Source organism: Chenopodium album, chromosome 20, assembly GCF_948465745.1.
Source record: "Chenopodium album chromosome 20, dcCheAlbu1.1, whole genome shotgun sequence".
Classification (NCBI taxonomy): domain Eukaryota; kingdom Viridiplantae; phylum Streptophyta; class Magnoliopsida; order Caryophyllales; family Amaranthaceae; genus Chenopodium; species Chenopodium album.
This window is the reverse complement of record NC_137853.1, coordinates 32,028,846-32,041,700: the sequence shown is the minus strand read 5'-3', so window position 1 is coordinate 32,041,700 and position 12,855 is coordinate 32,028,846. Positions and strand designations below refer to the sequence as shown.

Genomic DNA, 12,855 nt, shown 5'->3' with positions numbered 1-12,855 from the left:
GGCTGTGGCTGTGCGGTGCGGTGGTTGTTATTAGGTGGTGGGGTTGGTCGTAGCGATTAGGTAGTGGGGGCTGGTAACGGTTAGGTGGTGGGGGCTAGTCTTAGCAGTCAGGTGGTGGGGCTGGTCGTAGTCAGTCTGGTGGTGGGGGTCTCGACGGTGGCAGCAACCACCGGTTGATGGATGGGGATTTTTTTTTAAAAAATTTGTTTTTTTTAAATATTTTTTCTAAAACTTACCCAATAATATGGTGACACGTGTGCAAGGCAGGCCCCACTAACGGATTTATGGACAAAATCCGTTAGTTGGAGGTGATTGGTGGTAAAACTGATGTTTTATTTTTTTATGAGGTAGTAAAGTAAATTTTTTTTTTTTTGGAGGTGGTAAAATCAATAAAGTCGTTATTTGAAGGTGATAAAAATCAAATTTTCCTTTTAATTAATACAAGTAATCTGTACTCGTTTAATGACCCATTTTCAATCATTTCCCCTTCTCTTTCATTGTTAAATTTGATACTCCACTCCACATTAATATGATATTATCCGCTTTGAACCTAATCCGCATGGATTTGTTTTTGGTCATCTTCCCAAAAGGCCTCATACTAATGGAGTGTGCACTCACTTATAAGGAGCTCTTCACCTCCTTACTTCTTCCATGTGGGACTTGAAATGAACTACACCAACAAACCTCCCCTCAAACCAAGGACCACATAACTCATAGCCTTCCGTTTAGCAAAACTATCTTGCACCACCGCTATCACCACGGGATATGCCACCTAAACCACAATCATGAAGACCTTCGACGCAAGTCACCAACAATTGCGAGGTTACACATTTGAGGGATCCGTCCCACACATAACGTCTGTATTGTCCTAGCCAAATCATCGGCTCTGATACCATTTGTTGGGCCTAGGTCACCCACCTTGACGTCACACGCACACTTCACTCCACATTAATATGATATTGTCCGCTTTGGGTCTAGCCCGCACGGATATGTTTTGGGGCACCTTTCTAAAAGGCATCATACTAATTGAGTGTGCACTCACTTATAGCTTATAAGGAGTTCTCATCTTCACCTCCTTACTCCTTCCATGTGGGACTTGGGATGAACTACCCCAACAGTGGATACTTGTTAGAATCTTCTCATTGTTAAATTTTCGATTACAATTATTAATACTTGTTGATAATCAATGTGTTAGTCAAATTGGGGCTATGTTTTAAAACTGGTGGGAGTACTAGATTTAAAAAAACAGATGGAGTGTTACGCTACTACGGAGTACGTATTTATTACTACCCTAGTAAATGAGTGTAGACCAAGGAAAAACAGTTGCGTCAAAGTGAGAATAAAAATGAATAGGGTTGAAAAAATTGGAATAGGGCATAATTAAGGCAAGTGATAATACGAAAAAACCCAAGAGATATAAATTTAAAGAGATGCACCCAACAACTTTTACTAATACAAGTGAGTGTAACCTTGTATGGCATTGTTAGCCTTATGGAAAGGCAACAGCACATTAACTCTCAATATTACCAAATTAAACAAGACACAAAATTTTGATAAAAGCTAAAACTATCAAATGAAGGGAAAACAAACCCACTATTTATGGTAACATTTGGTGGTTGGGAAATAAAGAAAAGATGATATAAATCTGTAAACATAAGGTAACCATGGTTAAACTATCTCACTATCAAAAATAACAAAAATTAACCTCCCACCAAAACCAAACCAATAATGGTATTGTATTATTTTAGGATCTTGTAAAATACTTCTACTTTTATAAAGAAAAATTTAATACAAAGTACAAAGTATTCTAATTTTATGGATCTTTGTTTATTACGAGTATCATGACCTTAATTTTTTAAAAAATATCTCATGTTAGTATGTCGATATTCTCATTTTAGTTTCAGGAAAATAATACAATTGTTATCAAAGACAAAATAAATTGTCTCACAATAAATCTCTATGCTCTAAAAAGGTCAACATGTTATTTAGTTGAGTTGAGTTTAGTTTTAGATTGGTATGAACTTAATTTGTATGGGGTAGGTCTATTTAGATGATGAACAATTAAACAAATATAGCTTGAGTTGAGTCTAATTGGTTGAATCTAATAAAAATACTAATGGACAAAGCTGTGTATTGACAGATTAATTTGTCAAACTGAAATACTACATACATTGAAACAAAGTATGTATAAGTTATTGAGATTAATAGAACCGAATTAAAAATAATCGAGATTATATATTCTAATCATGTAAAAGATCGAATAGAGAAATACATAGTACCATATAAAACATTAATTACCAACTAAGTTACGACTCACTCTTAGGGGCTAATTCTGTTCAGCTTAATTTCAGTTCATTTTAGTTCTGTTTCGCTGTTTTTAGTAAATCGGAACAGGCCCTTACTTGGTAAGGTTCTTACATTAAATTCTACTACCTCCGTTTCGTATTAGTTGCAATTTTGGAATATTTTATATCTCGCAAATAATACCCCAAAGTTGCAACTAATAAGAAACGGAGGTAGTAGAAGTTTGATATTCAAATCATGTCAAGTAAGGGTACTTGGGAATATGCATTCCCTTATCCTTCCCTCTACTCCGATCCCAAGTACTTGACTCGCAAATACTGAATAATAATAAATATGATAGGAAAGAATTAATAAAAAAATACTCCCTCCGTTTTTTTTTTATTTGCATCACTTTCCTTTTATGGGTATTTAAATACTTCACTTCTATATTTGGTAACTTTATACTACATTTTATCAACTCTCTTTTTTACTTTAAACCTCACTCACATTATGTTATCATTTCTCTCTCTTCTATGTTCCCTACTTACATAATAAAATATTTATCTTCTCTCACATACCTTCTTTTTCATGGTTACCATCTTACTTTTACTATAATAATTTATTCACCCACTCATAATATTTTATTACTCTCTTAAAACTTTGTGCATTCTCAAGTGATACAAATAAAAAAAAACGGAGGGAGTAAGCAATAATGGATTTTAGTAGGAACCATGAAAATAGTAGTTTTTTGCAAAAAAAAAACAAAATGTAACACTTGTTAAAACACGGAGGGAATATGAAAAATGAAAAAGAAAAACACAATATTTTTAAGAAAAAAGAAAAAGAAAAACACAAAGAATAAATAAGGACAGAGTTAAAAAAAAAAAAATTTGATACTCTTGCAAAAGAAAGAGAAACACTAACACCCCTAAAAGTTAGGACTATCCCTAATAATTTTTCCCTTAAACAAAACATACTCTCTTATAGTAGTATAGTAATATTATTAGTACACCAATGTATAAACAATTAAACAAAGCTTAAAAGTAGTCCTATTTATAACGTAATTAATGTAAATGAGAGAGTGTGGGATTTGTAGTGAGGATGGGCAGATTACCCCCAAATCCCCAACCAATCAAGTGCCGGCATCTATCACTTCTCACCGGCTGTTCCCGGTCAACCCTTTTTTCTTACCGTCTATCACCCGTTTCTCATCTCTCTCTTCTCTTGTCTTGACCATTGTTATTCCCTCCGTTTTTTGACGACCTCACAAGTCACAGCCCCCTCTTTTTCCTCCATTTTCTCTCTCTAAAAAAAATTAAATTAAAATTAAAAAAATTAAATAAACACTCCATTTTTCTCATTTTCCTCCTCTCATCAAACACATAAACCCATCACTCTGTGAGTTTGTTCGTATTTTTTTTTGTTCGGATTAGTTCGTGATTCGTTCGTCTACCAACGGACAACAGATGGGAGATCTGTGGTGAATACTATACAGCTGAACTACTGATTTTGTTATCGAACAAGTACATAAGAAAAAGAAAGAGGAAAAGTTGATTGGTAATAGTAGAAATGAGTTCATCGGAGGTGGCGTCAATGAAAGCGACAGACGAAGCGACGAATAAAGCAGGAAAACAACAACAACAACAAACGAACGCCGGCGGCGGCGGCGGCGGAGGTACCGGAAAAGGTAAATTCCGGCGAGTTTTCCGGTGGATAATGTAAAGTAGTAATAAGGGTTTATGATCTGGTGTGTTAGGGTGTATGATAAGTAGTGTACAATTTTTAATTTTTAATTTTAATTAATTGAAAGTAATTAATTTTTTAATGAATGATAAAAATTTGGGGTGCAGTGGATCCGGAAACAGCGCTGTATAAGGAGTTGTGGCATGCTTGTGCTGGTCCTTTGGTGACAGTGCCTCGTCCAAATGAGCTTGTTTATTACTTTCCTCAAGGACATATTGAGCAGGTTGGATTTTTCTTAATTATCTGCTTTTTTTTTAATTATTAAAAATATCTGAGATTAATTATTATTATTATTTTATTATTACCAATTTGTTTGGAATTTATGAAATTATTGATGTTCTTGGTAGTATGGATCTGGGTTTAGATTGTTTCTGTTTTTGGAATAATTTTCTTGGTCAATTTGGGTTGCTACAGTAGTTTACTTAGTCAATTTTGTTGCTTTTTAGTAATTTTTTTTTAATTTGGGTTTTTGGGGTTTGATTAGGTGGAAGCCTCTACTAATCAAGCTGCTGATAAGCAAATGCCTAATTATAGTCTACCATGGAAGATCTTGTGTCGCGTAATCGATGTTCAATTGAAGGTTGGATTTTGTGTTGTTTTGAGTGATTTTGATTGTATTTTTAGCATATGAGTAATATAGATGATGGTTAATGAATGTTATATTTAATTGTGTAGGCTGAACCGGATACAGATGAAGTTTATGCCCAAGTGATGTTACTTCCTGTAGTAAGTGAGCTACTTTTATGGAAAGTTTGGTTTAGACTTTGTAGGAAATTGGGTGTTTATTGTATTAAGTTTTGTTTGTTTTTGTTGTTGTTGATGATGATTGTAGCCAGAAGAGAGTGTTAAAGAGAAGGCAACTTCACCTGATCCACAACCGCACTTTCATGTTCACTCGTTTTGTAAGACATTGACTGCGTCTGATACGAGTACTCATGGTGGGTTCTCGGTGCTTAGGCGACATGCTGATGAATGTCTTCCACCCTTGGTGAGTGTTGATAGCTTTGTCTTGTTCACCATGGATGCTGATTGTTTTTTATTTTAAATTATGTATTGATTTCTGAAAATTGTATTATAGGATATGTCTCGACAACCACCTACACAAGAGTTGGTGGCCAAGGATCTACATGGAAATGAATGGCGTTTCAGGCATATTTTCCGAGGTAGAATATTTCTGTAGTTGCTACTCTTCTTTACAGTGTATTGTGCTTGTCCGGTGTGGTGTGGTGTGCTTTAGCAGATAATTGATGTTTGTCTTGCTTCCAATTTAGTAATAAGCTAGAATTGTTGTCGCCATTCATTGAATGTGCTCTTGATGCTGGTACAAGTAATCTGAAGAGGAAGTTTGTCCTAGGGATAGTTAGATCGTTGGATCACTTGTTCAACCATCATTAACAAGAATTACTTGTCATTATATTATACACGTGATTCTCTGGGGATTTTGGATAATTAGATGGTTTTTGTCCGTTGTCACACGTTAGAACAATACTCTTGGACTTGTGATTGGTTTGGCTCATCTTGTAAGAGATCCATAAATCCATTCTTATATTTCTTGATTTTTTGAATGCCAGGTCAACCCAGGAGGCATCTGCTACAAAGCGGCTGGAGTGTGTTTGTTAGCTCAAAAAGACTTGTGGCTGGTGATGCATTTATTTTTCTCAGGTTTGTTATCTTCTCCATTTTTTTATTGTTTTGCAGTATGCTACACTTTGAGACAAAGCTCATGTTAAGCTTTAAATATTTTTATATTTCCTAGAGGTGAGAATGGTGAACTCCGTGTTGGAGTGAGGCGTGCAATGAGGCAGCAGGGTGTTGTGCCGTCATCTGTCATATCAAGTCACAGTATGCATCTCGGAGTTCTAGCAACAGCATTGCATGCAATCAGCTCTGGGACCATGTTTACCGTATACTACAAACCTAGGTATGTTTAAATTGTCATGACTATGCCCAATTATATGCCATCAGCATGTCGACTGAGTGGTACTTTTGCTTCATATTATTGTTATGATTGACCCTTCTTAGTCTGCTTATATTCTCTAGATGCATGTAAAATTTGAACATGCATAAGATAGTTGGTTACAGCAGGTATGATTAGTCGAGGGTGCCTTACTTACCTCTAGAATATTTTTTTAATGGCAGGACAAGTCCCGCTCAATTTATTGTTCCATATGATCAATACATGGAGTCTTTGAAGAATCAGTACTCCGTAGGGATGAGATTTAAGATGAGATTTGAAGGGGAAGAGTCTCCAGAGCAAAGGTACATCTCTCAGTTGTTGGCAAAAGATGTAATCCTTCTCCTGTATGGGCAGATATTGGAATTGTTATTATATGAGTTTTACAGGAAATATATATGTGTTTGATCTTCGCCTCAAATGTAAGTTTGTGTGAATTGTGATATGCTGAAATGTGTCAGCTGACTTTTGTACTTTTTTGAATTTGTAGGTTTACAGGTACTATTGTTGGCATGGAAGATGCCAATCCCCACAGATGGCAAGACTCCAAGTGGAGGTGTTTGAAGGTATGCCATTACTTTTACTGTGGTGCTTAATTTCATTATTGTAGACCTATTGGGAGTTACTGAAGCAATGCTACTTTTTACAGGTTCGCTGGGATGAAACTTCCACTATACCTCGTCCAGATAGGGTCTCTCCCTGGCAAACTGAACCTGCTCTTACTCCTCCAACAATAAATCCTCTTCCAGTGACTAGAGCAAAACGACCTCGTGTAAATGTGGTTACTCATTCTTCAGAGTCCTCTGTTCATACAAGAGAAGGTAATTGTTGCTTTGGACTTATTGTGATGCATATAGGTATTAGGAGGCAATTTCACTTCCAAATCTCTATTATTATTGGCTAATTGATTTGTTGTTAACCAGGTTTGTCTAAAGTGACAGCAGACGCTCCACCTGCTGGTGGGTATTCAAGGGTCTTGCAAGGTCATGAATATCCGACCTTGAGACCTAACCTTGTAGACAGCAATGATTCTGAAACTTCAGAGAAACCTAATGTGTGGCCCAATACTATCGATGATGAAAAAGCTGACAATGTCAAAGCTTCACGGAAATATGCGTATGAAAATTGGATATCATCCATGAGGCCTGAACCAGCCTATGCTGATCTGTTGTCAACCTTTGGTGTCCATAATGAAACAGCTTCTGGATTTCACTCACCATATCAAACTGCAGCTACTTCACCTATGAAAAAGTCTATATTAGATCAAGATGGTAGATTTAACATGCTCGGAAATTCCTGGTCCATGATGCCCGGTAGTCTTTCGTTAAATATGTCTGAGTCAAATATGAAAGTTCATTCACCAAGTAGCAATGTCTCATATCAGGCCCAAGGAAATGTGAGGTATGGAGGCTTAAGTGACATGGCCATGCTTCGTGGTCATAGAATTGATAATCACGATGGGAACTGGCTAATGCCTCCACCAGGCCAATCATATTTTGATAATCATGCTCCAACCAGAGAGATTGCAATGCAGCCCTCACGGATTGACCACGAGCCTATCAAGCAGAAAGATGGGAACTATAAATTATTTGGCATTCCCCTCATTAGCAGCCCCACAACGCAGGACTTTTCTGCCTCGAGCAAAAGACATCTTGACGAGCCTTCAACTCCTCTGACTCCCACGTTGCATCCTTTGCACAACTGTGAATCTGATCGAAGTTCAGAACAATCCAAGGGTTCCAAGCAGATGGACAACTTGCCTGCATGCAGCGAGCAGGAAAAGAGAATGCCAAGTTCTCAATCACTTCCCCGAGATGCACAAGTGAAAGGACAAGGGCATTCCTCCAGGAGCTGTACTAAGGTACTTTAGGATCTACCTATTTGTTGAATATATTTTTACCCCTGGTCATTATAGTTCTTAGTGTGTCAAAGAGACAATGACTAACTTTTCTTGAATTCAGGTACAAAAGCAGGGAATTGCCCTTGGCAGGTCTGTTGATCTCTCAAAGTTTAACAACTATGATCAGCTGGTCGAGGAATTGGATTGCTTGTTTGATTTCAACGGGGAGCTCAAGAACCCTGAGAAGAATTGGCTAATTGTCTACACTGATGAGGAGGGTGATATGATGCTGGTTGGGGATGATCCATGGCAGTATGTGTTGCTTCTCTATTCAAATAGCTTTATCAACTTGTCAGTTTTGGTTCCAAAGTTTAATTTTTTTGCAAATTGACTCAGGGAATTCTGTGGCATGGTGCGGAAAATTCTCATCTACACAAAAGAGGAAGTACAGAAGATGACGCCGAGGCAAAATTCCAAAATTGATGAGAATATGCCAGCTGCTGGCGGTTCAGATTTTAAAGAAGCAAAACAATCACTACCTTCATCAGCATCTGAAAGCCATTAGTAGATGACCTTTATGGTTTTAGCCTTTCTAGGTGTGTAATTAGGTACTGTCCAATATTTTAAACACTCTTTACAATTATCTGAGTTTTTACAAGCTGCTTGACTCTATTTACTATTGTACTTTGGCAGATTCTTGGAGCTGGCATCGATATAGGAGTATGTGCATTCCCTGTGGTCTCGTTGGGACAGGTCTAGGTGTGGCATTGAGACCGTCTTCAGGATGGAAGATTGAGTATAGTCCGTCTATATTACTCCCAATTTTGGACGCATTCTGTAGTCTTATGGTGTTCCATATACATAATATATATGTATACCTTAATTGCAAAGAGGCATTATTAGCCTTGCAGCCTCGAATCAATCTTGTATATATCTCTTTTTTTTTTTTTTTTATCCCTGACCAGCCTTTTAATGTAAGTAAGTGCTTGCGTATCTAATGATTTTTAGCTGTTCTATTATATCATCTTCTCATCCTTGAAGCTTCAATTCTGCCGATATATCTCACTTCCTGGACTGTCATGTTGAATTGGACATGAACTCTGTATGGTTCCAGGTTCAGTCCAATGTAAGATAACAGCGGATGATTCTGAATTTCTGATGGCAGCTGCATGTGGATGTTGTAGTGAAATGCTTGGCAGGAGTATATTGTATAAGTAGGATTGGTGTTTGCAGCTCACCTGAAATCAAATTGTGGGATGAAAATGCTCGGCATTGGCCAATGTATTATGCTAATAATTATTTCTTTGCCCTGTCAAAAATTCCCAGTACTAAAGAACTGGAAGAGCATTTAATGTTAAATTAGGTCATTGGATTTTTATGTATATTGTGTTATTTAAGTTCATGAGAAATAGATGCGGATTTTACCTGGGTTTCTTCTATTAGATTGTTTACAGAATTACAGTTATTGTAAATTGGTTATACATTTGTTGCTTGTCTACAGTTGTTCCTGGGTTTAGTGTTCTTAAACCATTCAGGCCACCAACTTGAAACATTCTTCCTTCAAATGCCCTTTCATGCCACAATGCTCACATTTATGTTTTGGGTATGGACGTATGGTGTAGGGTGCGTATATGCGCCCCCGCAATGTGGGATACATAAGCAGATAGGCTGATGGGTGCCATACTGCCATGCTCATAGTGTACTTGTTCATCTTGCATGTATTACTCCGGCTCCTTTGGATTTTGAAGCAGCCATGGATATTCAATTGAAACCTCTCTTCTCTGTTTTCTAAAGCTCTAAGCATTCACACCAAATTGTAATCCTAGGAACTTGTTGGAGTTTGGCGCTCTCTTTGACCCTAGTTTTTCTAAATAGAAGTTTGTCTTCTCTTCTAACTTATAACACGCAAATATCGAATGGTAATTTTGAATGTTTAAGTAGAACTTCAGGTTTTGTAATTGGAATTGCAATTTGACAACTAAAATAACATAGAAATTGTATATGTAAGTATTTAGGGCCTGTTTTCTTACGTTGAAATTCATTTCAGTTCAGCTCGATTCGGTTCGGCTCAGTTCAGTTCAGCTTCTAATTTCCTTCTCTTATAAAATATTCATTTCAGTTCAGTTTAGTTCATCTCAGTTCAGTTCAGTTCAGCTGAGTTCAGTTAATGAGAACAGGCCCTTAGTGTGTTATCAACGTAGTACTCCGTATCTTCTATATAGTAGAATTTTACAATAGAGCGTCCAATGATCTAGATTTGCAAAGTTTGAAAGATACACTTTGATCGAACATGCGTACAGAGACGTAATTTTGACTGTTAGTTTTTCTAATTATTATAAATGTTAATGAATTATAAAAAAAAATTGATCCTATAAAAATGTATGATACTATAATGTGACTAAACCAAATGTGCACCGTACCATTAGGATTTAACTTTTCTCTCTCTTAAAAACCCTGAAATTTTCTCTGTTCTCTCTCTTCAAACCTAGCCACCATATTAAAACTTAGGGGCTGCCATCGATTTTTATCGATGGTAAGTCCTAAATTCTTATTTAATTTAATGTTTTTGGCCAATAAAGATCTCCATCAGTATGGTGATTATAGTCAGTCCCTTCATGTAGGGTTTTGTCAGTCCCATCATGTAGGGTTTAGTATTGTTTGGTTTTAATGTGTGCAGGGATACAAATTAGAAGATTCGTCTTGTAAATTTGTGGAATTGTGCGTCTGTTGGTATAGGGGTGCAGATTTAGAAGATTTTTCTGACAAATTTGCAGATCTTGATAATCAATCAAGTTATGCCTCTTTTGCGACTATACATCAATGGAGCTCCGTTAAGAACGATGCAAAGACATCTAAAATTATCCAGGAGCAGTTCAGAAGCGATGCCATTAATTTAGGGGTATTTAATTCTTGTATTGAGAATTTAGATCTCTTAAGGGATGAATGTAAGTGCCGGATGACTATTATTAATTATTTAATGAAATCACCCCTCCCTATTCATTCAAAAAAATAATGTGACTAAACCAACAATATTTTTTTAAAACCATCTAATCTAACAAAATCATATAATAACACTAGTTTTGTGCACGTGCGATACCCAGGTAGTTTATTAAATTTTAAGATAAAACTTTTCATTCAAAATATACTTCTATGTTATTTAAATCTATAATCTATAATTAATACTAAAGTAGCAACCGCTGATGTCATCTTTTTTCAAAGTTGTACACGTGGCCCTATTTCATTAAAAGATTTCCCACTCAAATGCTATTTATTTATTTTTTTTTGAAAAAAAAATGCTATTTAATTTTAAACAGATTTATAGTAGCTATTATTTAGGTATTTAATTTAAAATAAATACATATTATTTTGGTAATTTATGTTCATTTTAGGTTGTTAAAGTCTTTATAGGAGTTGTTAGCGTAATTAAGGTCAATGAAATTGAACTTATAAATATTGTAAACTCAAAAAAAATTACAAAAATCCCAAGATATATTACTGGTAAATCCGTGCATTGCACGGGCACTAATCTAGTTTATACTTATGAAAATCACTTGACAAACAAAGTTGTTAAATAAAAAAAATTATACTTCGTATTCATTAAGATATTAGTGACTTTAGGAAATAGTTTGGGTTTGTGAAAATACTTAATACATATGATTTTTTTTTTTCTCCTTTCTACTTAGGGCCTGTTCACATTTACTGAATGAGCTGAATTGAACTGAACTGATTGAATTGGAGCTGAATAAAACTAATTGGAGCTGAATTGAACTGAACTGAACTGAGTTGAAATGAATATTTTATGAGAGAGGAAAATTAGGAGCTGAATTGAACTGAACTGATTGGAGCAGAACTGAACAAAAATTAAGTAAATGTGAACAGGCCCTTAATACACCCTTTAAATAAATGATACACATACTTTTCATTTAGAGCCGTTTTTTTTAAGTATACTTTTTTTTTTTCACAACTTTGGCCCTGTTCTCAAACGTTGAAATTCAGTTCAGTTCAGTTCAGCTCAGCTCAGCTCAGTTCAGTTCAGTTCAGCTCCTAATTTCCTTCTCTTATAATTCAGTTCAGTTTAGTCAATGAGAACAGGCCCTTACTCCGTTTATATATGACAAAATCTTACACACTTTGTACATAGCCCGGATGTATGATGCTCATACATACTAAGGTATATGATTCATTATTTATGCAATTTTGTGCCAGAATGGAAGAATCCCTTTTTCATCATATATGGTCCTCACTCGATCAAACCCACCATATGTCATACTAAGGTCCTGTTCTCTTCACCTTAAAAAAATAATATTAAGTAAAAATAATCTTAGTTCAGTAAAAAAAAAAAGTTCAGTTCAGTAAAATTAATTTCAGTTCAGTAAAAATAATTCCAGCTGAGTAAAAATAAGTTCAGTCCAGTAAAATTTAGTTTTCTTCAAGAAGAATTATAACAGAAAATTGGTAAAAATAATTTAAGTTCAGCAAAAATAATTTCGGTTCAGTAAAATTAATTTAAGTTAAATAAAAATAATTTAAGTTCAGCGAAAATAATTTCAGTTCAGTAAAAATAATTTCAGTTCAGCAAAATTAAGGTGAAGAGAACTATTAGTTGTCTACACAACGGACAATAAAAGCTTAAATGTGAAATTTCAGTGTCTCATATTAGTTGATTAAAATATCATTAATTAATGGATTTGTTTTGTACAAATTTTATGATGTAAAAATAACATGTATAAGATTTTTTTTAAAAGTTATAATCTAATCATCACATCATATCATATAATCATATAACTAATATATAAAGCTAAACTTTTAGCTAGATTACGAGGCAGCGACACTTGGTGTTCCAACTTTTCGCCAAGTGTCGCGCCACGTGACAAGGTAATAATTGCGTCGTTAGACAACTATCCCTAGATCAAATAAAATTTATAACACTCAACTAACCTAATACGAGTATATGGTAAGAAGAGGGGTCGAACCACAGGGAACAGATAAACACTACCAAATGCTATCAACAACCAAGCTAGTCCGGGATAAAAGA

General features: G+C 35.4%; 1 protein-coding gene across 2 annotated transcripts; it reads left to right on the top strand.

The window, feature by feature from the left end:
* The first annotated feature begins 3,413 nt into the window (after positions 1 to 3,413).
* On the top strand, positions 3,414 to 9,246 carry LOC145598588 (auxin response factor 2B-like). 2 transcript variants are annotated; one of them, XM_081654960.1, is made up of 15 exons: positions 3,414 to 3,970; positions 4,134 to 4,249; positions 4,511 to 4,606; positions 4,702 to 4,752; positions 4,859 to 5,014; positions 5,105 to 5,189; positions 5,598 to 5,688; positions 5,783 to 5,947; positions 6,166 to 6,285; positions 6,471 to 6,546; positions 6,630 to 6,801; positions 6,904 to 7,841; positions 7,942 to 8,132; positions 8,217 to 8,416; positions 8,514 to 9,246. In XM_081654960.1, the coding sequence occupies exons 1-14, from the start codon at positions 3,853 to 3,855 to the stop codon at positions 8,383 to 8,385; spliced, it is 2,544 nt and encodes an 847-aa protein (XP_081511086.1). In that variant the 5' UTR covers positions 3,414 to 3,852; the 3' UTR covers positions 8,386 to 8,416; positions 8,514 to 9,246. The 2 variants fall into 2 exon arrangements, with proteins under 2 accessions (XP_081511086.1, XP_081511085.1); XM_081654959.1 differs by having other exon boundaries at positions 8,217 to 8,428.
* The last annotated feature ends 3,609 nt before the right edge of the window (positions 9,247 to 12,855 follow it).